The 27651-nt window shown below is 39.4% G+C and overlaps 2 protein-coding genes across 3 annotated transcripts in view; one reads left to right on the top strand and one right to left on the bottom strand.

The window, feature by feature from the left end:
- PARP8 (poly(ADP-ribose) polymerase family member 8) overlaps positions 1 to 24916 on the bottom strand; it is a 186554-nt gene extending 161638 nt beyond the window's left edge. The window contains exons 1-3 of one of the 2 annotated variants that reach the window (XM_017533191.2): positions 23794 to 24916; positions 23605 to 23706; positions 22656 to 22710 (exon numbers count right to left, since the gene is read on the bottom strand). In XM_017533191.2, the coding sequence (XP_017388680.1) occupies positions 22656 to 22710; positions 23605 to 23706; positions 23794 to 24460 (824 nt within the window). In that variant the 5' untranslated portion in view covers positions 24461 to 24916. The remainder of the gene's footprint in view (positions 1 to 22655; positions 22711 to 23604; positions 23707 to 23793) is intronic. The other variant, XM_017533192.2, reaches the window with a different exon arrangement.
- Positions 22722 to 23717, top strand: LOC108307749. Its single transcript, XM_017533193.2, has one exon. It carries the CDS (start codon positions 22770 to 22772, stop codon positions 23349 to 23351), a length of 582 nt encoding a protein of 193 aa, XP_017388682.1. The 5' UTR covers positions 22722 to 22769; the 3' UTR covers positions 23352 to 23717.
- Positions 24917 to 27651: the final 2735 nt, after the last annotated feature.

The following is a 27651-nucleotide window of genomic DNA, read 5'->3' as shown; positions in this document are numbered from 1 at the left end:
GGAAGAGAGAAAGGGTGGCACAGCAAAATAAAGCTTTGAAAGAGACAGAATTTTGCACAGGATGAAAAATAAAGCAGCACTAGGATCTCTCTTCCTCCTCCACACCTCTTCACAGTGGCTTTTCCAACATTTTCCACTCTTCTTAAGTTCTCTAATTCCTCTACCTTCTTGCAAAAAGAATTGGAGGCCATCAAGTAGGAATCCTTTTATCTTTTTACTGTCACACATAATTCACTGATCCTAGCTTCTCGTTATAAGGAAAAGGGGTATGAATTTATGAGCAGGCATCCTGAAGCAGCAGCAGGAAGAAGACAGGCCTTGGGCACAACCCAATCTTCACTTAAGGCTCACACCAAAAAGCTGGTGTTTGTCTAAGGGTTTGTTTCCCATGTTGCAGAGGACAGAAAACTCTCCCTTGTCCCCTTGGGTTCATAGAGAAGTAGACGAGCAAGGGAATGAGAGAACAGAAATAGATGGATGATCAAAGAGCTTTAGCTATTGAATAGGAACCAAGAATGAATGTGAGGTACAGTGGAATGTTCCCCAAAATGCCAGTTCCAATAGCCTTGGACTGGAATGATAGTGTTTCCAAAAGAGTCCTCCAATAGAAAACACCTGCAATCCAGGTGCATGGTGGGACCTATGCCTCATTTAGGAGTTACCTATATCTGTGGATTCCAAGAGATCCTTCCACCAACTGAGGAGGAAGACAAGGATATCAATTAGTTCCCAAAAACCTCACTAAGTGTTCAGAAATTGCAACATTTTCTGGGTCATAGAAAAGTATAGCCTGGGTAATAATGCTCACCAAATATTCCTTTTGCTCCTCTTCACTGCAACTCTTTCAGTCAGGTATACATGACTAATGTGAATCCATGAAATGTAAGAGAAAGTGATGTGTGTCACTTCTGGGCTGGGGTAGTAAAAGACCCAAATAGAATCCCCCATTTTCCCTCCTTCCCTGAAATGGAGATTAAACAGGGAATGTTTGCAGATAATGTACATACAAGATGGTGGTTCTTCAATCTGACTCCCCAAACGATTAAATAGAGCAGAGGCCTCAACCAGCTGAAGATGGATACAGAGAATAAGAATAAGAAATAAACCTCAGTGGAATTAAGTGGCTTGGATTTCACAGCTGTTTGTTTTTTGCAGCGTAGCCCAGGCTACAGTTAGACAACTTCCATGTTGGCCAAGAAAATCAAAGCTGTGACAGCTAACAAGAGTGGATGGGGTGGAAAAAAGGACAGAGAAGACAGCTTACAGTTTCAGAGAGACTATTCCTAGAAAATCACACCTCAAATAACTGGTGGATTTAAGAATCTCTTTCCCAGAAAGCCAGAGGGTCAAAACAGCAGCTTAAGAGCCCCCACGAACAATGTAGCATGCCCTAAATAACTTATAAAAAAAATCATTCATATTTAAACATTTCAAACACCAGCCCATTTTCTGGCACAAACAAGGAAGCAGTTCTCAGTAATGCTATCTGTCCAAGATCAAGTGTACTCAAACCATCATTGTTTTGTCTGAGTAGTTTGCGCTACCACTCAACCAATAATACATCATAATGTTCTTAATTTTCTAACCTGACAAGGCTATATAATAAAAGGTACAAATTGTATGTAACCACTCATCATAGGTAAGCTGCAAGTTTTCTTTCAGTAAAGAATTTAAATACTATAATACTTCAAGAGTCAAGCTAGACTTACTTTCTAGGTATTATATTAATGTTAATTGAGAACTTTCATTAATTACTTCCTATATAAAGATGAGAATATCTGACTTTGGATCTCTATCATATTAGTATACACTTTAAACTATATATGTGGGTTTGAAATCTGCATCAATACCACCATATAAGTTCTAAATAAATTGTAGAATATTGTCCAAAAAATTAAAATATTTATATCGCATATCCCCACCATATGCATTGGAAGGAGGTTATTCATTATGACATATTTTGATATATTTCCCAGTGAATCTCTACCTCTATGAAGCTTCTTCTCATGCAACGCCTGCGCACCCGGGATCTGTGAGGTTCATGCTAGAAATACTAATAGCAGTTACTAAAGTCTTAGTGGACTAGTGTGTTACAGATGCCGTATGTCAGAGTGAAGTATTCTTACACAGCAAAGTACGTTTATTTACTTAAGTCTAACTGTTCCCTAGTTTTCCAAGGTCAAAGAAAAAATGAGTTATAAAATGTAAATTGAAAAACTCTCTCTCTGGTTGGCTTTGTGGTTACTGCACCAATATCTATTTCTTAGAAATTTTCCTGCTAGCCAGGCACACTGGCTCACACCTGTAATCCAAAGCACTGGGAGGCCCAGGCAGGAGGAGCCCTTGAGCCTAGGACTTCCAGAGAGCCTGGGAAACACAGCAAGACATCATCTCTACATAAATTAAAACACAGCCAGCATGGTGGCACACACCTATAGGCCCAACTACTTGGAAAGTTGAGGCAGGATGAGCATTTGAGCCCAGGAGGTGGAGTGAGTAAGTCTCGAGAGATCTGACAGTTAGTATAGCGGGAGTTTTCCTGCACAAGCTCTCTTTGCTTGCTGCTGTCCACCTAAGACAGTGATTTGCTCCTCCTTGTCTACCACCAGGTTGTGAGGCTTCTCCAGCCACATGGAACCGTAAGTTCAATTAAACCTTTCTTTTGTAAATTGCCGAGTCTGGGGTAGTCTTTATCAGCAGCATGAAAATGGACTAATACAGTAAATGCGTACCAGTGAGCGGGGGGCTGCTGAAAAGATACTCGAAAATGTCGAAGCAACTTTGGAACCAGTTAACACACAGAAGTTGGAACAGTTTGGAGGGCTCAGAAGAAGACAGGGAAATTTGGGAAAGTTTGGAACTTCCCAGAGACTTGTTGAATGGCTTTGACCAAAAGCCTGATAGCAACATGAACAATAAAGTCCAGGCTGAGGAGTCTCAGATGGAGATGAAGAACTTGTTGGGAACTGGAGGAAAGGTGACTTGTTGTGTTCTAGCAAAGAGACTGGCAGCACTTGCCCCTGCCCTAGAGATCTGTGGAACTTTGAACTTGAGAGAGATGATTTAGAATATCTGGTAGAAGAAATTTCTAAGCAGCAAAACATTCAAGATGTGACTTGGGTACTGTTAAAGGCATTCAGTTTTATAAGGGAAGCAGAGCATAAAAGTTCAGAAAATTTGCTGCCTGACAATGCGATAGAAAAGAAAAATCCATTTTCTGAGAAATTCTAGCTGACTGCAGAAATTTGCATAAGTAACTAGGAGCGGAATGTTAATCCCCAAGACAACGGGGAAAATGTCTCCAGGACACACCAAAGGTCTTCACCGTAGCCCTCCCATCCCAGACCCAGAGACCTAAGAGAAAATGGTTCCATGGGCTGCACCCAGGGTCCCCGTGCTGTGTGCAGTCTAGGGACTCCATGCCTTGCATCCCAACCACTCCAGCCCTGACTAAAAAGAGTCCAAGCTACACCTCAGGCTGTTGCTTCAGAGGGTGAAGCCTCCAAGCCTTGGCAGCTTCCACATAGTGTTGAGCCTGCAGGTGCATAGAAGTCAAGAATAGAGGTTTGGGAACCTCTGCCTAGCTTTTAGAGGATGTATGGAAATGCTGGATGCCCACGGGGCAAAAGTATGCTGTAGGGGCAGGGCCCTCACAGAGAACCTCTGCTAGGGTAGTGCAGAAAGGAAACGTGGGGTGGGAACCCCCACACAGAGTCCTTACTGTGGCACTCCCTAATGGAGCTAATGCCTAAGTGAGAAGTGGGCCACCATCCTTGAGACCTCCAGAATAGGAGATCCACTGACAGCTTGTACCATGTGCCTGAAGAAGCCACAGATACTAATACTAAACACCAGCCATGAAAGCAGCCAGGGGAGAGGCTATACCCTGCAAAGTCACAGGGGCAGAGCTGTCCAACACCATGGGAACCCACCTCTTGCATCATGTGACCTGGATGTGAGACACGGAATCAAAGTAGATCATTTTGGAGCTTTAAGTTTTAACTGTCCCACTGGATTTCAGACTTGCATGGGGCCTGTAACCCCTTTGTTTTGGCCAATGTCTCCCATTTGGAATGACTATTATTTATCCAACACCTGTACTCATAATGCATCTAGGAAGTAACTAACTTGCTTTTGATTTTACAGGTTCATAGGTGGAAGGGACTTGCCTTGTCTCGAATGAGACTTTGAACTGTGGACTTCTGAGTTAATGCTGAAATGATTAAGACTTTGGGGGACTGTTGGGAATGCATGACTGGTTTTGAAACATGAGGACATGAGATCTGGGCGGAATAATACGGTTTGGCTGTGTCCTCACCCAAATCTCATCTTGAATTTCCAAGTGTTGCGGGAGGGATTTGTTGGAAGGTAATTAAATCATGGAGGCAGGTCTTTCCCATGCTGTTCTCATGATAGTAAATCTCAAGAGACTTGATGATTAGTATAAGGGGGAGTTCTCCTACACAAGCTCTCTTTGCTTGTTGCCATCCATGTTAAGACGTGACTTGCTCCTCCTTGCCTTCTGCCATAATCGTGAGGCTTCCCCAGCCACATGGAACTGTAAGTCCAATTAAACCTCTTTCTTTTGTAAATTGCCCAGTCTTGGGTATGTCTTTATCAGCAGCGTGAAAACAGACTCAGACAGTACTCCAGCCTGGGCAACAGAAAAAGGCCCTATCTTTATAAAAATAAAATGGAAAATGTTCCTGCTATTCATTACTATATCATCTCTTCCTCAAGATAGTTATTTTGGTAATCACTAAGTTTACCCCTGACTCTAGGGATGGGATATGGAATTTATGCCTAAAATAATCAGCTCTGAAAGCATCTCCCCTCTCTGGATATGGAAAAGGAAGAACCGCAGGAGTTGTATGCAGCTGCCTTCCAATCCCACGGGAAATAATGCTAGCTGATGGGAAGGCAAAAGCTGACTGTTGAAAAGAAATCAAGTCCTTGAAGGCATTGTTAGGCCCCCAACCAATCAGCCCAGAAACCCATCTACCGCTGAATCTAGAGTTAAATAAACAAGAAACTCCCCTTTTATTTTGTCCAGTCTGAGTATCTGTAATTAGCAAATGGAGGCATGCTGACATGCACGTATGTCAAGACACACAAGCTCTTGTACTGCTTTCCATGCATGGGGACGGTGCCCTGGCATTCCAGAAATCCTGGCTTACTTATCACCATTTTCTCATCAACTACAAATACCATTTTAAAACTAAATGCAAAAAAGATGTTTAGGAATATCATAAAATCTGCATTTCTTTAAAAAAGGAGCTCACAGTAAAGCAGTCTCAAGCAATTGTTTTCCAAGTGGGGCAACTAAAGCAAGAGACCTTAAATCACTTGACTGTCTCCACAAAACAGAACTGAAGCAGAACCAGAAGTCCCCTGATAGCCCTTCAAGCTCACCACCTACGAAGACACCGTAATCCCTCATACCCCACATGCCACTTCAGGGAAAGGGACAAGAGGCAGGAATACAAATATATACCATCTGTGACACTTCCTCAGTTCCTGGCTTCAGAGTAGCCGTCCTGATGATAATTATTTTTTCAAACAAGTTAAGTGAGTTACAGAAATCATTCCAGATACTGGTTCACCAATAACATTAGTTTAGCCCTAAATATTGTCATAAGTTCTCTAATAGGCTCATGTGATCTAAGCTGGTGCTCTGTCAAGACTAGACTTAGGCATTCTATACTTTTTATGACATTACATATGTTAAAAAAAATGTGAATATATTTTATATATATGAATATATATAAAATCTTCATTATCACATTCTTCTCAATCCAGCATTTTTTCAGCCCCTAATTTTCATGTTAGTTCAGCATTCTTACATCTTTACAGAATTTCATTTAAGACTACATTTCTATTGCTTTATATAATCAGCCCCCTAAAATCAACATATCTACATTATTTGGCATAGACAAAGGCTACTGATTTCAGGACCATTGTTTTCCTTTTCCAAAAGCACAAACCCAAACTGAGAAATAAATCAAGAGAAATTCTCCTCTTTTCTATTCTAACTTAGAAGTACAATCTTCATTTCTTTTCAACCCAAAGAGAATCAGACACATAATATGAATTGATCTACTTTCACTTGCTCAGACTGAAATGAAAGATTAATATTTTCAGGCTGATAGTCAAAAGTGTTCATTCAAATATTATTTAATAAAATCCAAGAACCAGCTAAAAAGTCACTTAAGCTAAGTAACCTTCACCAGCCTCATGGGAAATCGAATACAGTTTTCTACGAGAATAGCCTATTGTTTACTGAAAATGTCTTAGTTCATATCTTGGTAACTAACATTTTAATTCAATCTGCAGAATAATTTACACTTCTTCAGTGCTAAGATATGACTATTAGAGGCTTTCCTTTTTAAAATTTCTACTTAGCGATATTTTCACAAAAAACTATATAAGGTTAAAATTCTTCTGAATGTAGCATAAAAGATATTTTAATGGAGAAGGTAATGTGTAGGGAGTTTATTTCCATTTTCTATTAGAACTTGTGTTTATTCTTGGTTTTAAAAACCTGCACTGATTACAATATAAAAAAAACAAAATTATGTTATGTATCTCTTACAGTAGAAGATAAACAGTAGTTCTAAATTTAGACAGAAAAAATGAATAGACAGTGAAAATATGTGTCAGTGATGTTAATCAAAGATAAACTGCTGAGATCTGCAATATTAAACCCCCACACAATTACTCATATTAAAAGGGGAATTTTAAAAAGAAAATATTAACACATAATGAGAGCAGAAGTCACCTTCAGCCTTCATCTTTCTATTTCCAATTCAGGAAGCTGGTATAGTGTCTTCATTATAATTACTACTCAACAAACGTTTGCAAAATGAATGAGTAAGGAATGAATGATGAGAAAAATGATAAACATATTCCTCTGTCTCCTGGGAGTTCATTGCACTACTTTCTTTTAAATTTAATTAATCCTCAATGTCCTTGTAAAATAGCCAAAGGGAAAATGTACTTACATTACTCTGAATATTGATGGAATCTATGAAAAGGGTTAAACAACTTCCTCAAAGTAAATAAAACGTCCACAATCCAGCTAGAGTAAAGGGATTTAAATCATTTCCTAGGTAGATGGCTTTCAGTTAGAGCCCCTGCTGCATTAACCATGGGAACTCATCTCACTGTCTTCATGATGGATCCCTGAGTGTTGCTGCTAAGCTGTACTCTACCATTCCAATGCTTTTACAGTTCCTTTTCAGCCTTTCTTCCTCCTGATCTACAAATACGGAGACCAAGGCATTTTTCAGGTCAGTCCTAACTTCAAGCATTCTATCTTGCCCTTCCCAAATGTACTCATACTTAGGCCATATGTTCCTATATTAGTTCAGGAAAGGGGGAAAAAAAAAATTAATCACACATGTCTATAAAAAAAAAAAAAAAAAAAAAAAAAAAAAAGAAAAAAAAAAAAAAAAAAAAAAAAAACACAGAAAAACAGTTTACTAACATGTGAAAATACCATTTATTCTCTGTTCATTCTGGTCTACTGCTAAGCAATCAGTAGGATACGCATGTACCCTATCTTCACTATTCAGTATTCATAAGGATACTGGTTATGAATTGGAAGTCTGAAACAACATTTACATGACCTAATTTTGAAAATTTAAAATAGTGTAAGGCCCCTAGGCTTAATTTTGTAAGGGAAAGATTAAAGGGACACAAGCAAGCATAGATTCTCTCTCTGTGCTGTGGGACGCTAATAATTTTTTTTTTACTTAAAATATTTGATACTTAAAATGCCAAACTTCCATATTTCTGCAGTAACAAGGTAGTTATCATACTGAATACCATTTCTTTCTCTCCAGTAAGTAGAGTTAATATTAGCACATGAACTGAAAATGTTAAGTAACTATAAAAAAAGTCCAAATGAGTTCATTAAAATTTAGCTTAGCAAAATGTTACTTTCCCATTCTTGGTAGAAGCCCTTTTTATTCATATTCAAATGAAATGAACAATTTACAAACAAAGGAAATGGCATCAAATATTTGACATCTTCCTTCCCAAGGTGTATTCATTTTTGCTTTTTGTTCAGATCTAGGTTTCTCCATTCAGGAAAAGTGGGGAATGTACCCATACTTGGGAAAACAAGTTTCCAGTGGCAGAGCTTCGATCAAATGGCAAAATTCTATCCATCTATGTATTGCCATCTACCAATATGACAAATGATCCCATGTTTAATAGTCACACTGCATTGTAGCCAAACCTGTAAGTCAAGGGCTATGAAATAATAGTAACTACACATTAAGCACAGAAGAAAATGAGACAAACAAAACAGCTTTAAACCATTCAAAAATATGTCTTAATTTGAATGTTCTATATGTTCTAACATTCTCTCAGGTCTTTTGTCATTATGAACATAATTCTAACAAGCTTGATTATTTCATTTCCATTCACATGTGGCAAGCAACAAACTGAAAAAGTAGAATGGAGCATAGGGAGACAGAAGGACAAAGTAGAGAATTAGGGCTTCAAGTGCCCCTGACCAGTTTACAGCAACCACATCTAGTAATGACTCGTGTGCATTAATGATCACACTAAATGATAGTTGCTTTTTTACCCAGTCCTTCAACTCACAGCTTAAAGAACTTCAGGTTGAAAAAAACCCTATTCTGACTCTTGCGTCTCCTCTACAACATCAGAGAGGACTTTCATTTTATTTTGGATCAAATGCTCCACAAATTTAATTGAAATTGGAATTAAATTTTATATGAAGTTCTTAGATGATTTAAGGCTGTAAGAAGAATAATAATGAATCATAAGAAAACTTGCAGCTACAGATAATAAAAAGGAATGTTATCATCCCTCATGCTAATCCTTTTCATTTAAAATAAACAGGATCTAAAAAAATAAATAAAATAAAAAACGCTTAGAAGTCCTAGTCACATCAAGAATGCCTCAGATCAGTGACCCAAGGAAACTTCCAAAATGGATGAAATAGACACAAAGCTGAATTCTCCTAATTTTAGGCCAAACAAAAAACAAAACAAGACAAAAACCCCTTCAGATACTGAGAACACAAATCTCAATTGCTCAACTGTATTTTACAAAAAACAATTTTTCAAAATAAGAGATACTTAAGTGTCATTAAGTCCTTGTCACTTAAAATATTACGAAAAATACATTCTAATGTAATGACATATATTTGTATAATTCTTCTAATTTTATCCATGGTAATAAATATTCTTTTTAGTTGGAAATTAAACCCACTTGTGCTCTATCATTAGGGAAAATACCTCCGTAAATTAGTTTTTAAGATAACTAAAGTCTGCCTTTTGAATTCACAGGCATAAAATTTTAACGACTTGCAAAATTCCTAATACACTTAAAGTATCAGATGGCTTCTCAAGTAGGGTAACCAAAGTCATTTTCACCTGTTTGTTTTAATGACAATGCATCGACTTTACGAAAATCAGGCATGCCCTCAAGTCCTAACAAAGTATACAAAGCTGAATGGATCTATGCCAAATATGCCAGATTTTACTTTCTTCCTTTAGTCTGATTTTATACTTGTCCTTTCTTACTCACACGGCTTCCAGTATCACTTACAGACTAACTCTTAAAAAGGGGAAGGTTAAGTTACTAACATTTGGAAGGATCATGAAAACGAAGCATACACTTACAAGCCGGTAATGTTTTTATTTATGAAATGTATGTAAGCCATACACTTAAGCAAGCTTTGGGGAATGGAAGTTGGGGGGAATCAACTCTTTTATTTGCTAATTGGTATTTCCTTTAAAAAAAAAAAAAAAAGATTTCCAGGCCTGGCGCAGTGGCTCAAGCCTGTAATCCCAGCACTTTGGGAGGCCGAGGCGGGCATCAGGAGGTCGGGAGATAGACCATCCTGGCTAACGACGGGCGATCAGGAGATCAAGGCCATCCTGGCTAACAAGGTGAAACCCCGTGTCTACTAAAAATACAAAAAATTAGCCGGGCGTGGTGGTGTGCGCCTGTAGTCCCAGCTACTCGACTGAGGCAGGAGAATGGCTTGAACCCAGCAGTCACAGGTTGCAGTGAGCCAAGATAGTGCCACTGCACTGCAGCCTGGGTGACAGAACAAGCCTCCGTCTCAAAAAACGAAAAAGAAAAATAGATTTCCTTCAGATTTTAGCTGTGCTAACAGTTACTCCAGAAAAATTGGAGATTTGTGTGCATATATTTCATGTTGTAAACAGACACACACCCAGAGACACTAAGAGGCAGACAGTAAACAGAGGAGCACTAGCCACAAACGGTTTGCAAATGACCTCTGTGCTCATTCACCCGTCTGTTTCCCACCTCGCCTTTTATAGCAACTATAGCAACAGCCATGAGAGTCATTTAAAAAAAAGAAAAAAATCCTGGAAGCTTGTAAAGAACCTGAGTAAAGGGGAGGAAGTTGTGAAAAAAATGAATAAAGGGCACCAATCCAAAGTATTGAAGGAAGCAGAGTGGCCAGCCTAGCAATGAGTATCTGGTCCCCGAATATCCTCTCCCACAGAATCTGAACAGCTTTGCCTTTATGACACTGTTTAAACTTAATTAAAATTATCAAACAGACACTTTCCTCAAACATAGAAATGCTGAGGCAGTTCATTCAGGCTGTCAGTATGTATAAAGTTGTTCCAGCCTCCTTTTTCTAACAGCTCCTCTATATCTTTTACATGGAGACAATGAAAGATTTGCTGGGGGCAATTTGACCATAATTTAGAAGCAGGAAATAGGAAATATTTGTAACTTCTTTGCCTAACTCATATCAGTAACTTAAGTAAGCATTTATTCCATTATGGCATTTTCTTGATTACAAGTTTTACGTTTTCTCTACAGCATATATCAAAAGAAACTTCCTAACCACGATGTAGGATGAAGTCATGGCATTCATCTGCCACTGTCAGCAAAAACATGAGCTTAGCCCTCAACAGAATATTTCACTTCATTCTAGTGTCACCTCTGTGTCACCTGCATTGGAAATCACCACTTGCCTGTTGGGTAAAACCAGGCTGCATCACTAAAATAAAAAGGGGTCAGACAATACAAGAAAAGCCAGTAGAAATTGCCAGATGTGTCAGAATACACACAGGCTTTCTAAGGATATGGGAGGGTGGCCCAAGTGAGAGACCTGCCACAAGGGTTCTTGAGCCCACCGTCAAACAGGTTTTTCAACTTCACAGAGAAATTATTTAATTTTCAATAACACAATTCAACTAAAGAAAGGGCAAAAGAAATACAAGATTAAACAAATAAGAAATGAAGACAAAAGCCCAACTTTTTAAATCTAAAGAAAATAATCTATTTTAAAGATACAGGTAAAGATCAGGAACCCAGAAACATGAGAAAAGAAAAGCAATTAATGCTCGCATCTAATAACAGCCAAAAGCATGGAGTCTGCAGAATCACTGGACTCTAAAAAACGCAAAAGTTAAAACCTGGACTTTTAAAGAAAAAAAAAATGCATGCATTTATATGGATGAATGTACACTATTGCTACTTTTGAACTTTTGTGTATTGTGTGGCGTAGTTTTTTTTAAGTGAAAGCAAGTTTATTAAGAAAGTAAAGGAATGAAGGGGTGGCTACTCCATAGGCAGAACACTAGTGTAGTTTTTCATTAGAAACTGTTATTCAATGATAGTACATTTTACAAATAAATATCATTTTAAACTGAAAATAATTTTAGACTTTCAAATCAGTTAGGGTGGTCACCTTACAAAAGGGCATTTTTTCCCCCTTAGTCTCCTTGTTCATGTTGTTCCCAATTAGAATTGGGCTAATGCTGTGAATAACAAGAAACACTGCCTTCTCTATCAGGCCCTGTGCTGAACACTCTCCATATGTATAGGAAAGGGTTAACTCAGCAGGCCTTGTTTGCTGAGGCTCTGTACATTTCCAAGAAAGGTCTGCCTTTAGGACTGGTCCTTGGCCAGCTCCTAGAGAACGAGCTCTCAGCTCTTAGAAAAATCTATCTGGTAAGAGTCGTTTGGCATGTCTGAGGTCTTGGGCCACACAATACCAGTTTTATCAGATAGTTTATGTTAACAAGTGTGATTTATGCCAAACACAGATCTCTCATTTCCCCTTCTCTGTCATATATCTATATATCTATATTTATCTATCCATATCTATGTACCTATCTAGATTAAATATGTAGATATGTCTATAGCTAGTGAGAGACAATATGGAGAGAGACAAAGATACTATTCTTCATTTTAGAATGTTATCTTGGTATGTTTAAAGAGAAAAGCTTAAGATGTGTTGGAATTGCAGTGTGTGTTTCAGGTAAGTACATGTATTGTGTGTGTGACAGAGACATACACAAACACATTTCAAACATGTTTTATGGTTAAGCTCAATAGTCAAACACAGAAATATAACATCAATTCTTAATTCGTTTTATGTAAGTACCGTACCAGCATTATTAAGTATTGTACTTCTATGGTGATTAGAAAATTAGTAGGCAGAAAATTTTTGTAATGGTTCTTAATAATTTTTGTAATAGTAAATAATTACTTTTTGCTTAGTATAATTTTATAATCTATATATGAATACTTCTGATATTTCTATTCATATAAAAGTGTGATTTACTCCCATGTACTCATCTACATGCTAAAACCATAAGTTATCAATTTTAGTTCTGTGCCAAAGCAGTTTTACTGGGTAAAAACAATTACCTAATTTTATATTTTTCTGATTCAAATTTCTATGTCTGTGTAATATAAAGGCTTTCTTTTAAATTTCTATAAATCAGAATCTTTAGACGTTGAAAAAGTCTTTGCCTTCAGATTTAAAAGGAAGAAATGTACCATATCCCAAAATGCAACCCAGAGGCTGGCAATGTCCACATTCTCCTGTTTTAAAAAACCTCTTGTGAAAACTACTTTCATACTAAATTTTCATTTGCCGATAACTTACAGCCAGAAAGGAATCTGTATATCAAAGACATCAAATATTGAGGATAGTGGAAATTTTAAATTAATGACACAGAAAGTCAATATAGGAAGTTCGCATGAAATCAAACCAGTAATATGATTACAAAAAAATTAAGTTTAAAATTTTTTTATTGGCCCCGGTATCATCATTTCTGAGCCAAATACACTTCTCACTGAAATCACCTAACTGAAACTGAAATCACCATTCTAGGCTGGTTTTCCCATAAAGATGGACTGCTCCAAAAAGAAGAATCAAGGAAGAATTTGGCTCACAGTGAATTATTCAAACTTAGTAAACTAAAAATAAAATCTGACTGTTAACTACAGAAATCATTTCAAATTCTGTGATGATAATAAGTAATGACTGCTTTTCAGCTGGAGGGACTAACTTTTTTTTTTTGCTGCATATCTAGCTGTGGTGCATTTTAATGGGAAATGACGACTGCATCAGCTTATATCCATTAAGCAGATTTTAGCATTCAGTTTAGGTCTCCCAGTCAATATCTACGAGTCTCTTCTTAAGGAGATCAATGACAGAAATACATATAGACAAACAAACGTGATACCAACAATCAAGAATTCACTCAGTTAAGATATGGTACACTGACTTCCACACAAGGAATCTAGAATTTACTAGATTTTAGTACCTGTGAGGCTCCACTAGTTTCTCTGAATCACAAAAGCTACAGAATATTTATATAGAAATACACCTACCCTTAACAATAATCATTTTAAATGTATGTATTGCCGTGTCCCCAGGCATACACTTTAAAGCAGGGACTTCACTCTTCAATCTCTCCAGTCATGTGTTACCCAAAGTGGTATGTGGCTCCCTAACTCTTAAGAACTGACACTGCCTTTAAAAAGGGATTTGCTTCCCGACTAATGCGTTAAAATTCTGAGAAATGATTTTAAATCTTTCACCAAACTTCTCATTTGGTCACATGGAGGAAAATGATTTCACCAAATAGATACTCTCATTGATTTTTAAATGTAATTTATCAAAGAAATGGAATATTTACAAAATTCCAGATTTCCCCCATCATGAGCTTCTCCAAAAGTACACTCCATCATAGACTGCTCACTGAGAAGCTCTACTGCCGTCAAAGTGACCGAATTTAAGAGGATATAATGAGTACTTCTGCTACACAGAATCATTATCCATCTCTAACACTTCCCTATGAGACGGAAGACGGACTTCTAATCAGGTACCAAAGAGGGCTCTGCTAACTTCAGGGCTTTGATGAATAAGAATGGTTGAGAGCCCTTATCATAAATGAATTCAGTAAAACTGAGTGAGACAGTGAGAGAACCAGAGAAATAAATCCTCATGTAGGAAAGTTAGGAGCATGAAATGCCAAATGCCTGTTAACTGAAGTTGTCTTTGTCATAAAGCAACTTCTATAAAAATTGCTGAAAATAAATTCTTTATGGCTCAATGTGAATCAGTAATTTCCATTTCTATTACACTGTTGTTTACCCAAAACTATTTTTAATGAATAAGACTCAGAGTTTGCCAAAGTGTTTTCCACAAAACAACTGTCTTGAGATGTTCCAGATCTATAATCAAGTAAGTCTGAAAAACTCGGAATACTTCATTCACCTCCTGGATATGCATAAAGCACACTAATATATAACATTCTAAAAAGCCAACCATTAGAACTGTTTCATATTGTTTAAGTATTTCCCAGACATATTTGGCTACAAACCTAACATCTAATTAAACAGTTAGGGAAATGCCATCACATAATGTAGGAATATTATTCTGTCATTTAGGAAACTAGAAAATATTTATTATACTCTAGGCAGTCGGCTAGCAGTTGGAGTTCTAGCCTTTAAACAAAATATTGACTTATTTCTGCGACTTTTTTTTTTAATGTGACTTATCACTCTTTTAAGCAGCTCTATGCTTAACAAATTTTTTTCTGGTTGGTTTTCCACTCTTGTCTGTACTTTATTTCTTTACAGATGTGAAAGACTAACAAATGTAAACTAGTTACATTAATCAGACTCTGCCTCACTTCTACACTTCAAATACATTATACATTCTATTAACAATTCTTGGATAATAACAACCTATGCTTGTTTTTTAAACAATAAAACAGGCCGGGCACCATGGCTCACTCCTGGAATCCCAGCACTTTGGGAGGCTGTGGCAAGAGAATCACCTGAAGTCACCTGAGTTCAAAACCAGCCTGGACAGTATGGTGAATTCCCGTCTCTTTTTTTGTATTAAAAATACAAAAAAAATTAGCCAGCTGTGGTGGTGTATGCCTGTAATCCCAGCCACTCCGGAGGCTAAGACAGGAGAATCGCTTGAACCTGGGAGGCGGAGGTTGCAGTGAGCCAAGATCACACCACTGTACTCCAACCTGGGCAACAAAAGCGACAACTCTGTCTCGAAAATAAACAATGAAACAATGATGAAGACACAGCAACTACACCACTTCTGAGTTAGTTGACAAATCCACCTTTTCAATCTACATTTCAAAATGTTCAGAAAGACACCACCCTAGAAGTCAACTGGCAGCAACCTCTCTGCCAATTTTTGTACACAGAAAATTGACCTGAACTGCACAAAGGTTTTAATAGATGTCTCCCTTCTAAAATTAATATTGAATGATTTGTCATCTTCCATTTAATACCAACAGGGTGTCAGCCGCAAACTCAAATATCACCGATATGCAAATAAATAACATTTAAGACTTCTATCGTTGTGATTGTTAATCTACAATGGATGGAGATAAATCTATTTACATTCTCATCCTATCCTCAAATTTCACTATCCTCTCCTCTCATTCTCACTTTGTTTTACTCACATTGTCACTCTATCCTCTTATGCATAAAATGTTATATATTCTAATGAACAGAGATGCCATTCGGGGGCAAGGAAAAAATACAATGAACTGCTCTTCGTGATAAAAACCATGATCTTGAAATCCATACCAATCACATTATGTGACACAGATGTTATCAATTAATCAAATTTATACAGCCTATTACTAAATTAATACAAACTGCTGTTGAGTGGGGACATGGTGGTCACTAAGCAGACAGAATCAAGTAGGTGTTAGGAAGTGTGAGAAACATGTATCAGTGGATAGGGAAGGCAGCTCTCAAAGGCCAAGAATGTAAGCTTTAGGTCGATATGGAAAAAGCTGTGGTCACATTTGAAGTCTTCTGAACAGACGAATGATTAAATTCATGCTTAAAGAGTTCAGGTATAAATAAACTGGATGGGTAAAAAACTCAAAATCAAGAATTTTGATACACTGGGTGTTAAGATGATTCATGTTAAGTCATGGCCAATAGGATATGGCTAAATGCTAACATGGGGTGGGTTGAAGAGGCCAACAATGTTTCAAAGTAGAGGTTGGTGGAGCCTCAGGAACCAGAAGAGGAAGACTTGACATGAAATCTGAAACTGCAATCCCCATACCTGGCTCAAAAGATGTGATATTGACTAGGAAAACGCTGGAGAGAGAAGCTGCTTTTAAAGAGATAATGAGGGGTTGTTTTGATGTGCTGGGTTGAGGGGAAAATGACAAATATTCAGGTGGAGCTGTCCGGCATTCAGGTAGGATAACTTGAAACAGAAATCCCAAATTATGTCATGGTGAAATGGGGGTAATAAGTCTTATTAATAATAAAAACACGTCTCACTAGTCTTTCCCGAAGAACACGTAAGATGGAATTTCAGAAATTTAGAGAATGAAAAAGGGAAAGATTACAAGGCAATCACTTGATTAAAATAGAATAAAATAAACTAATCAGTGGCAGCTATCTTAAAGCAAGATAGATCTTCTACTGCACAATCTACTCAAATGTATATCTGGGCAGAGAATTACAAAATATTTTTAGGATTGATAAAATTTCAGCTATGTCTTTTTAAAAATGCTGCAGAGAGAAATGATAGGACATTTAGATGGATTGGCCAAATATTTGCATAAGGATTCCACAGCCAATGTACATAATTTTCCAACTATTATGCTTAGCACTGGGCTCAGGCACTACCCTTGCCAACCAGTAGATTTTCAGTATTGCCCCTGGCAGACATCCCATCAGCAATCCCTCCCCATTCCCAAACATTTCCAACTCTTCTAGTCATGCCAGTTCAACCAATGTCCCTTAAACCTTACATAAACGTTGACTTACACTGAAATGTAACCTACGTCTCTTACTAACTGTAACTCACTTAAATCACCCAAGCCTATGTTTTTTCTGCTGTAAAATGTAAAATGCTGACAAAATGCCTATTTGTGTTTTTTGGACACATGGGATAAGGCAAGGCAGGCAGAGAACAGCAGAGACGATGCTTAATAAATATCATCAGTAGGATCACCTTAATCCATGAATAAAACAAATTTTTTTAATACAAAAAATTCAATAAAGTTATATTATGTTAAATTGGTGGTTATTTTAGGTCAGCAGTTTTAAAACTTAACAATGAAGCTGTTTTCAAAAAAATTGTTATACAGAACAAAAAAAAGCAGCTGCAATTTTACAAAGGATAGGAAGACCCAGATTCTCACTCCCTCATTCAGCTCTCTTCACGCTCCCTCCCCACAGCCACCCCAGCTTCTAAAGGCAGGTTCCTAGGACTCCAAGGAACACATTTTTTAAAAAAAATCAATATTTTGAATATATAATAAGGGATGTAACATAAAAGTATGGTGAGAAAATCCCCAGTGCCAAGAGAAACATGTTAATTTTTTATTTAAAAAAATCATCACTCTTTTCATTGTGTCATCTTGAAGAACACCAAATGGCTTCAAAATAACTGTGTATGCCACGATTTCTGGAGTGAGCACGTTTGAACTTCTTTCATAATGAAAACTGACAAACCTTTTTAAGGGGATGGGACTGGTTCTTCATCTTCCGCCTCCCCACCCCTGCACACACATACACTGCTCCCTCCTAGAGAACTTCAAAGAAAACAAAGGCCCTCTGGCAATCGAGTAGATTGTTTCCCTTGATGGCATCCCTGAGTTTTGGAATTACACACTGGGGGCCCAAGTGGATTAGAGCCCCTAGAAAGTTTGCTTGGTCACCAGAGTACTGTTGATTTTTTCAACTGAATTAATTATTCCTGGAGTCCAAACTCTCCAGTGTGCCATAGTCCTTATCACTCCCTAGTATCTGCAATATTGCATTATCTGTCCCCTAAAATTGTTTAAATATGTGACCCAGAGAAGAGGACTTAAAACTTGACTAGGCAACTTCTGTCACACTGGGTTTATATGAAATTCCATAGCAAGTGACATCACCATATTGGGGACTCTGAAGTGTCTGAGTATCTTCTCCACACCTGGTTATTTAGGCTAGGAAATTCCTTCTTGCCTTCCAGATCTTTTAGCATTCATTTTGTAAGTCATTCAACACCTACTGACTGAGAAGGAAACCTGGACTAGGCAGTGTGCTAGGGGCTGGGGAAACCTCGAGGCATAGGAGAGAACTCCCATCTCCAAGAGGCTCACAGTCAAACAGATGTAAATGGGCAATTACAATATACTGTAGCAACACAGTTTTAGAAACACCTAGAAGAATCATATAGGGGAAGATGACAGGAAAGGCTTCTCTGAGAATTTGGCTTAGAGCAGGGATGAGCCAGAGGAGAGGATGGAAAGTAGGTTGTGGCTGAGTGTTCCAGGCAGCGTGTACAAAGGCTCAGGAGAAAGAGGGAGCCTGTGCTTTGAGGAATATTAGATTACTATTATCAGTGTCGCATTTGCTATTTATCTGGACAGAAGCTCCTAAGACAAAAAGGATACACTTCAAAAGATGCCAATATATCCGTGACCACATGAAAGAGTCATATAATAAAGGGTATGCATATTCAGGCAACTCACAACATTCTGCCAAATATTAAATTTCTAATTTTATTATAATTTCTAATATAAACATTAGATTTATTATTATACAGAGTCATACTCCTTGACTGGGAAACTCTCAACTTAATAAACATTCTTTAGTCTCATGTCTTTTCTAAAGGAAAGAAATTAATGTTATATTCTTGAGAGAAAAAAAATGTGAAGTCTCAAAAGAGTATAATACAATTTGGGGGTGTATATATATTTTATATGTATATAGACATACAAAAAATCTAAAAGAATAAATTTTAATATGTTAACAGAAAACAGAAATCATGTATTTTTTACTACTTTTCAGCATCTCTTTTTCTAACTTTTTTTTTTTTACAACAAACAATTATTATTTGTGTACTTTTAAAATCTCACAGTAATATTTCCACAATACATTCCTGGCTGAAAGCTCACACTCGGAATCCCAGACCAGCCCATGACCAGGCCCATTGGGCTCCCCTTGCCCTCTCCTTGGCTTTGGTAAACACTGGCCCCGGGGACTGAGTCTGGATTCCTATCCATCCCCTCAGTAGCTGTCACCATGTAAGTTACCTCTTCTGTTTCTTCTACCACTAACTCCATGTTTGATTGCAAGTGAAAGAAACAGAAGCCCAAATCTTTGGGTTTTAAGGAGTTTATTGCTAATCAGTAAAACAGAAAGAGACAGGAGATAAGCATGACAACGTATAGGGAAGAAATTACTTTTGCATAAACTTCCAAATTGTGTACAATTGATAGTTTAGTACTATAAATTGTAGTTCAATATAAATTGAACTACAATTTATAGTTCTTGGCACACCTCTCGAATAAGAAGGCAGTACTGGGAAGGCTCTGAACCTGTGGCAGAACCACTGATAGCTGTGGAGCTATTCCGAGTCTGGGAATCAGGGGGATTATCAAGGTCATTGTTAGAATAAACTAATCTTACCATATATATAGCACAAGTTTTCAAGCATACGTAAATGCTACTAATAACCAAATTATAACTTGTTTTTCTTTAAACTGTAACTCTCAAGTATGTCTCTACATAATTTTTTGATGGTATAGGGTCTGCATGCTCAAAAAGCTTGAGAACACTAATGGAGAAGAAGGAGGTCTCAGAGTGTGTCAGAACAGGTTTACATGGCAGCTCTATCATTAAACTGGTGAAAGCAACAATGTGTCTTAAACTGTCTGAGTCTCAGTTTGCACATGCAAAAGCAAGGATATAATTCCATGAACCTTCCCACTTCGAGTCCACAAGGCAGAATAGCAAGATGTTAGCTGCCATTCTGAGGACCACCAAATAAAAGGACAATTTATTAGGCCACTTGACAGCGTGGACACAATCACCTCTTGGCATTTTTTCTTATCCACAGAAAAATTAAAAAGTATACATGTAGAACCCAATTCTCATATTATTTCTTTTTTTTTTTGAATAGTAACATGTAAGATCAATCTTTGTCTTTAAAACACTGTATAACTCATTCTTGGAAAGTGTCAAAGAGAAAATGGCACATTAAGTTTTATCTACTACTAGAATTAAAAATTATTCTTAAAATATGTTAATGGTTAGATGAGATAATAACTAAATACAATTAGAGATAATTATATACTATCTCTCCATAAGGCTCCTACCTTCTTCAATGATGAAGTCTAGTTCACCTAAAATGATACTATTAGTTTGAAATTATAAGTTGATAAGCACATTAAACGAAAATACAAAAAGATTATTTTAAGAGTCTGACTGAAATGTCAGGATGAGAAATAGATTAATAAATATTGGTTTCTAATGTCGGTAATGAAAACAAACACATTATTTTCAGAAAAATAAAAGATCTTCTCCATTAGGTACAAATCATAAAGGGATTATCTACAGTTACTACACTATAACAACTTTTAACATATGGTATGTATGATAGAACAAGCTTTTGAGACGACAAAGCAACACATCAGCAGTTTAACCAGCTGTCTTTCTCTTTTAACAAGCTGATCTACATTAGATTACATATAAAAGGCCCAGGTACCCTTGCACTTGATTTCTTAGCCAAATGGCTGAGAAACATCCAGGTACATTTACATCAGTTACAAAAGAAAACACTATCCCTTAACAGAATTACATAAAATAGAAAACATCTCTTACTTTAAGAGCAACCATGGTACTTCTTCCTATGGTGAAAACTAATGTGATCTCGATTAGTTAATTATTCATCCCAACACCAGGCTTTGCTCCCTTTTCCACCTCTAGCTATGTTATCACTAGAGTTCAATAATTTACTGATAATCTTAACTGCAGTATCTAACAGATCTTAGAAATTAACCATATGACTTACCTCTTGATTGTACAGATAAGCTAACTGAGGCCAAAATAACTGAGGTTATCTTACTGAAAATCAGAAAGCTAGTTAGTTAAAAAGCCCACCCAGGGCCTTCCTATCCACATGTCTCACCAGAAAAACAGCAATAGTGAAAACAGTGAACTCTGTTTTTAATAGGCCACTTTGTACATTTTAAATAATATAATACTTTAAATAACAATTTTAAAATTTATTAAAATTTTTTTAATTTACTATTTAAAATAATGTAATAATTTTAAATAATGTTAAAATAATCCAACAGGATATTAGTCATATGAAAAGATCCTTTAGATATGATGTGTAGGAACAGCGTTAATTTAATAAAGTCTCATTGAATTTTTAATTCATAATTACAAAGATGACATTATAGTAAATTAAGAAATACTGTAATTTCATTCTTTCCCACAAAGTATACACTGAAGTTTGGTGATTCACTGTTATATTTTCAACTAGTAAATCAATGTGCCAATTCCGGGGCTTAGGCATTGTATATACTGGAATGATACTCACTTTAATTAAATTTGTTTTGAGATGTAGAATGTAATACAGATCCTGGTGTTTTTAAAAGTTCACATCAATTTCAAGCTTTCAAAAATGTACGTAGACAAGATAGCTTCTTTTGCAATTTATATGTTTATAAATGTTTCCACTAGTTAAGAGATATTTTGGAATGTGGTCAAACAATATTGAATGTCAAGTCTTAACAGCAGGGCTGGTCTGAGGAATCCCCTCCAGGCTAAATCTGACACATCTCTGATGTGGCTACTGCTTTTTTAAACTATTGTGTCCCTAAAAGGCTAAAAGGAAGAAAATTCTAACCTCACCAGTGAAGGCAGCAAGGCATAGTATTTGACTGGCTACCTTTCATTTTAAATCTATTTACTAAATACATAATTGGATTTGGGCTTGTTTAAAGTTGTTCACAATTTACTAACAAAATGTGCATCTCTCATATTTCCCCCCAAAAGAAAGAAGTCATCCACTCCAGCTACATATAAGTCTCCAATTTACTTCTTACAACTAAACGTGAAAATACTACTCACTGAAAAAAAAATTGTATAGAGGATTGGCAGGCTGCATGTTTATGTGAACCTTCAGAAAACATGGAAACGTGCAGCCCTAACTCACCAAGAAAATCATCACTTGTGCTCAAACTATTTTGTGACATGTATTTTGCATTTCACTTCATATCCAGTATTCCAGTTTTGCACCGGCTTGACTGTATCAACCCCAAATCACCCGAGCAATCTAGTACTGTAGCCGAACAGTTTGAACACGAAGAGTTCTGCTCATTGCCTGTGGCGTGGTCTACGAAACACCTGAATCACCAAACATTGATTTCCACCCCCCTCTCCCCGCTATTTAAATCCGAGGGACGCCAGGCTTGGGTTGTGGGTAAAGAACACCCACAATAATCAAACAAACAAGCAACCAAAATACCCGAACACGGAACACGCTAAGAACAAAGGAAACACAAGCGTGTGAACAGGAAATGAAGCAACTCTATACACATAAATACCTTCTCGGGCCGCCAACGTAGGTAAAAGTAAAGGTAGAGTCTGAGTATCTGAAATCTGAAACAGAAAGTCCTGTTAAAAGCTACCCCTGGAGTGCATTTGTTTTAACCCCGATCATGACTTGGGGCCCCATTCGGTGGCGTCAGGGGAGGCCTGGCTGCGCGGGAGGCGAGGGCAGGAGGGCGGCGAAGTCCCATCTCCGCGGCGCGTCCGAGGGGATGCTGCGCGCCCCCGGCTGGGTGCAGCGGGAGGCCGCCCCCCGCAACAAGTGCCGGGTGCCATGGCAACGGCGGGAATTTCCCGGTCGGGGAGGCCGGAAGCAGCCCCCGCCGGGCTCGCGGCAGCGAAAGCAAAATCCGATTCCTCTCCCGGGGGAGCAAAATGGACGAACGGCGACCCTCAAGCAGGGGCACTGGGTGCCTTGGGAATCCGAGGAATCCCTTCTCTTTGCCAGTCGGAGGGAACTAGAGGCAGCCGAAGGGGCCGGGAATCCGCCGAGCGCTGCCCCCCGGGGGGTCCTCGGCGTCCAGCGCAGCGCAGCGGGCTCCATTCCGGGCCGCCGCCGCTCAGCCCATTGCGCAAACCCGGCGGGTCCAACCAACCCCGCTCGGCCGCCGCTGCTGGAACCCAGGAGGCGGGCTTGGAGGCTTCGGGCACTAAGCTGGGCTGGAAATATCATGCACTTCCCCTTCGCCTAGACCCCCGCTCGGGCCACGCGGCTTCTGCCCTCAAAGCTGGAGGCTGCCCCAGACTTGGGGGTGGGGGAAGGGAAGGGGAGAGGCTGGCGCCCCCTCCCCCTTTTGGCTCCCGCTCTGGTTGCAGCAGCTGTTGCCAAATGAACCCCAGAATGGGGACGTGCAACCCTCCACCCCACCCCCAGCCACACACGTCGCGGTCGGAAAACTGGGAAGGGGGCGCTGGGTCCGAGGTTCTGGAAAAGCAAGAACTCACCTGCAAACAGGCAGTCCTTCTCGGCTCTGGACTTCTGGATCACGACGTCGATATCCTTCTGAATTCGCTCTTGCCTTGAACACATCCCCATTAAATAAATCCCTGGAAAAGAAGCAGCCGCTATTTCCACCCCACCCCACCCCCCTCGCACGCTTCCAGCTTTCGTAAATATTCAGATAAAAATGAAACCTCTGGCCGAGGCAGGGGCTGAAGGCGAAGTGGTTTCGGAAGTGATCCTGGGTGAGAGAGGAGGAGGAGGTGGAGGAGGAGGAGGAGGGGGAGGTCGGCTTTGCATTCCCAGATGTGACCGCCCAGCTGCTGCTCGCCGCTGCTGGATTCCAATTTCCTCCCCTTCTGACAATGGATGGTGATGACACCGAGTCTCACTTTCTCCCTCCCCCGCCCGGACCAACGGCCGTGGGGGGCCCAGGGTGCTGGGGACGGCCGGAGAGCTATCACCGGCGGGGCGGCGGGCGCCGGCGAGGGGCGAGCCCCGCTCCGGCTCACGCGCGCACACCCCTCGCGGCCCGCACGCCGGCCTTCCACACCCGCGCACACTCGCGCCCGCGGGCGGCGGCGGCCGTGCCCAGGCTGCTGCAGCGCCGCCCGCCCGCCGCAGACCCTCCGCGCCCGCCGCCTCGTCACCCGGCCCGGCCGCGGGCCGCCGGGGCTCGCAGAGTATCCGCCATCCCGGGCGCGAGCCGCGTCTCCCCACCCCGACCTCCACTCGCGCCGGGAGCTGAGCGGCAGTGTAGGTAGTGAAGACTCCCTGGGGCTCCCAGCCTTCGCTATCCGCACCCCTCCCCCCATCACTTTTATGAATTCGACTCCACTTTTGAAAGGAATTATGAGTCATGTGGCAAACCCAAACCGGAGTGGCTGGGAGGAGAAAAGGGGGGAAAAGAAAATCTTTAAAAATTACAAAAATAAATAAAACGAACAAATCTCTCCTTGTTGCTACACCACACAACACGGAAAAAGCCTTGAAATTACTCCAGACGTGCACCCTCCCCTTCCCTCAGTGCCTGACTCTTTTTCCTCCAGGTCGAAGTAGTTCTGCCCCTTCGGGGCGCCGTATATGAAACACAACCCCTTTTGAGTGACTTCCTCCACTTGCAAAGACTCACCAGTTCTCCCTTCCTAGGTGTTTCTGTTCATGAGAAATTGTCAGAATCCACTGGCACGTTCCGGGGTCTTCCTAAAAGATGGAAACCTGTTTGGCTTGCTTTTAAAAACCACCCCCTTTGACAGTCAAGGGAAAGCTACAATCCTGGTGTTCAGAAATGAGATACTGCTCTCACTTTCTGTTCTGCCTGAGGACACCTCAGGCTGACGTGGCTGCCCCACCTCTATATTGGCTTGTGCCCTAGGAGAGGTCCCCAGCAGGCAGGCACTTTTCTGGTTGATCTTTTCTCCACTGAGAAGGCTGCTGCCAGTAGACCGTGTCTCATTTTGCTTTGCATTCTCGGTGCCGTGCACAGTGCCTGGAATACAGGAGGGTGGCCTAAATGTTAGCCGAACGCATGAATGGTCATTTCTTGCAGCTTCTTTTCATGACCCTGTTCTCATCAGCTTTCTTATCAACACAAGTGCCCAAGAGTTGCCAAACTGTTTCAGACCCTTAATCAATTTAGTTCTGATTCTGACCGTGACAACATGATGTTGAGCATGGCAGGAATAACTGCCATCCCTGAAGGAGTCTTAAGATTCTAGAGAATCAATGAAAGATCCTATGTTCTAACTCCTTTATATTTCAGGAAAGAAATTACAAAATAGTTTTGTTGTACAGCCATATTCACTGTGAGTTATAAAAGGAAACATCCACTGCAGCCTTTGATGCAGGAAAGCCACGGTCACAATAGGCTATGTCTCCTGCTCAGTCCTCTCCTGAAATTCTTCCTGTCTAGGGTAGGACAGGTTCAAGCCCTTAGTCCTTCCTGGATATGTTGCTTTGTGTAAGCCCTTTGGCTGCCAAAAGCACTTTCTTCTCTTCCACATCACCACTGGGAATCATTAGTATTTCTTCCTCCATTATGTGCTCTAACTTCTCTGAAAGGCTGAAAGGCTATTAACTCACCAGAATTTATTTTATGGTTATCTAGCCACAAGTCTTGCATTCTCCAAGTAGAACCCTTACTACAAAGAAATGTGAAATAGTTTTAAAGCCACCAAATATTTTTTTGTCTAGATCATCTCCTAGTTTACTACTCACTACTTATAATAGGCCTTCTTGTGACTTATCCTATATTTGATTTTTTTTAAGCTTCACGGGCTGTCCTGTTTTGGTTAAACAAAGCTAATCTCGCTCTGTTCATGACGTTAAGATGTGATATAGTTAATAAATATTTTTAAATCTGAAGATTGAAAAATAAAAACTCACCTTTCTATCTAGTGTGGATTTCTACAAGATAAGTTTCTTTAATGAGAACTATACCAACCTAGATCTTTCACCCAAGAATCTTCCCAGCTAGATCTTTATGGAGCAGTTTGCTCAAAGTCAGCCCACATCCAGGATCCTCTCTTTACTTTGCCCCATCTCCAAATATTTAAATATTTATATTACTTGTGCTCAACATACCTCTTTTATCAAAAACTATATGCACCTTTAAGATGAGACAATTCTGTCCCTCCTTAATCACTCATGAACACACAACATACACACATGTGCATTTAGAAACATGGCACATAGGAGGCCCTTCATCAATTTGTTAAATAAACAAAATCAGTATTCACAGTGAGGGAGAACTCAGGTGGTATCCCATACTAAATTGAAGATAATAATCTGTTGGATGATATACTCTATGGAAAATATTTCACCAGTTTAGAATAATGATTCCAAGCCAACAGACAGAATTTCTTAGTGAAAAATAAAAATTTTTTGCCTATGCCAAAAGACCCAGCTGTGGAAGTGTAAGGTAATGGACATGTGGCATTAAGTTCAATAGTGTGGTGTGGGTATTAATAACTAACATTTATACAGAACTTACTATTAACATTTATCCAGAACCTGTCCAGAATTCATTAACATTTATCCAGAATTGCTAGAAACTGTTCTAAAAGCTTTACCTACAGTAACTCATTTGATATTCACAATAACCATGTATATATGAGCTGTCACTTTCCTCATTTTACAAAAGAGGAAACAGGCACAAAGGGGTTAATTCATCTTAAGGTGAGAAGTGGACTACAAGAAACTCTCTCTCCAAGCCTTTCAGCAATTGAATTGAACTTACAGGAAGAAGTATGTACAGAAGCCTCACTAGGAAGTAAATCGGCCCCGCCAATGACTGCAGGCCAGGAGTGAAGCCAACAAGAAGCCCTGTGATGGATTCCAAGGAGGGCTGGCGCCTATGGTCTCCCAAAATAGCCTCTGCTAGTGGCAGTTCTATTTCCCTTTCTTTCATTGAACTTCCTTTCCCAAATGAGCCAGCCATTATACGGTCTTAAGAAAAGTAAAAGTCTGGCCTCCGCTATTCCATAGTTATTAAGAAGAGGATGGGAGGCAGGATTAGCAAAGAGGAGAACAGCCTTCTTTGCCAAATGCATTACAGTGTCATCAGTGACAAATGCCCATGGATATGCCTACCATCCTTGCTGGGCTGTGGAAACAGCATTGGGACAGTTTGCCTTTGTGGGAGAATCAGTGAAGGAGGGACAGGGTAGGGCCAAGGCATTGCTGTGAGAAGACACCCCAAAGGGTCTTTAAACAAGGGTGAGGAAGAGGGATTTCATCTGAGAAAAATGGAGAACCACTGGAAGGAAGACAATCTGAAAGGTTCTTTCCAATTATTAGATTGATATAGATTCTCCTTGCAGTGGTTCTGTAATGGAAAGAAATCTGTAAAATTCAAAATGCCTGCTAAGGCCCAACTAGCTTCTTCTAAACAGAGGGACTCCTGCAATTCTTTCCTTAGAAAGCTGCTAGGCTGTCGTGGCGGCCCATAACTAATCTCAGCACTTTGGGAGGTTGAGCTGGAAGGGTTGCTTGAGGCCAGGAGTTCAAAACCAGCCTTGGCAACAAAGCAAGACCTCTGTCTCTACAAAAAA

The sequence above is a fragment of the Cebus imitator genome, unplaced genomic scaffold (genome assembly GCF_001604975.1).
Source record: "Cebus imitator isolate Cc_AM_T3 unplaced genomic scaffold, Cebus_imitator-1.0 Scaffold80, whole genome shotgun sequence".
Lineage (NCBI taxonomy): Eukaryota > Metazoa > Chordata > Mammalia > Primates > Cebidae > Cebus > Cebus imitator.
Note: the sequence above shows the minus strand (reverse complement) of the source record. Positions and strands in the feature narration are given on the sequence as shown.

Excerpts from the sequence above, each read along its gene's own strand:
- LOC108307749 (XM_017533193.2), top strand. The coding sequence starts at position 22,770 with ATGACTTGGGGCCCCATTCGGTGGCGTCAGGGGAGGCCTGGCTGCGCG.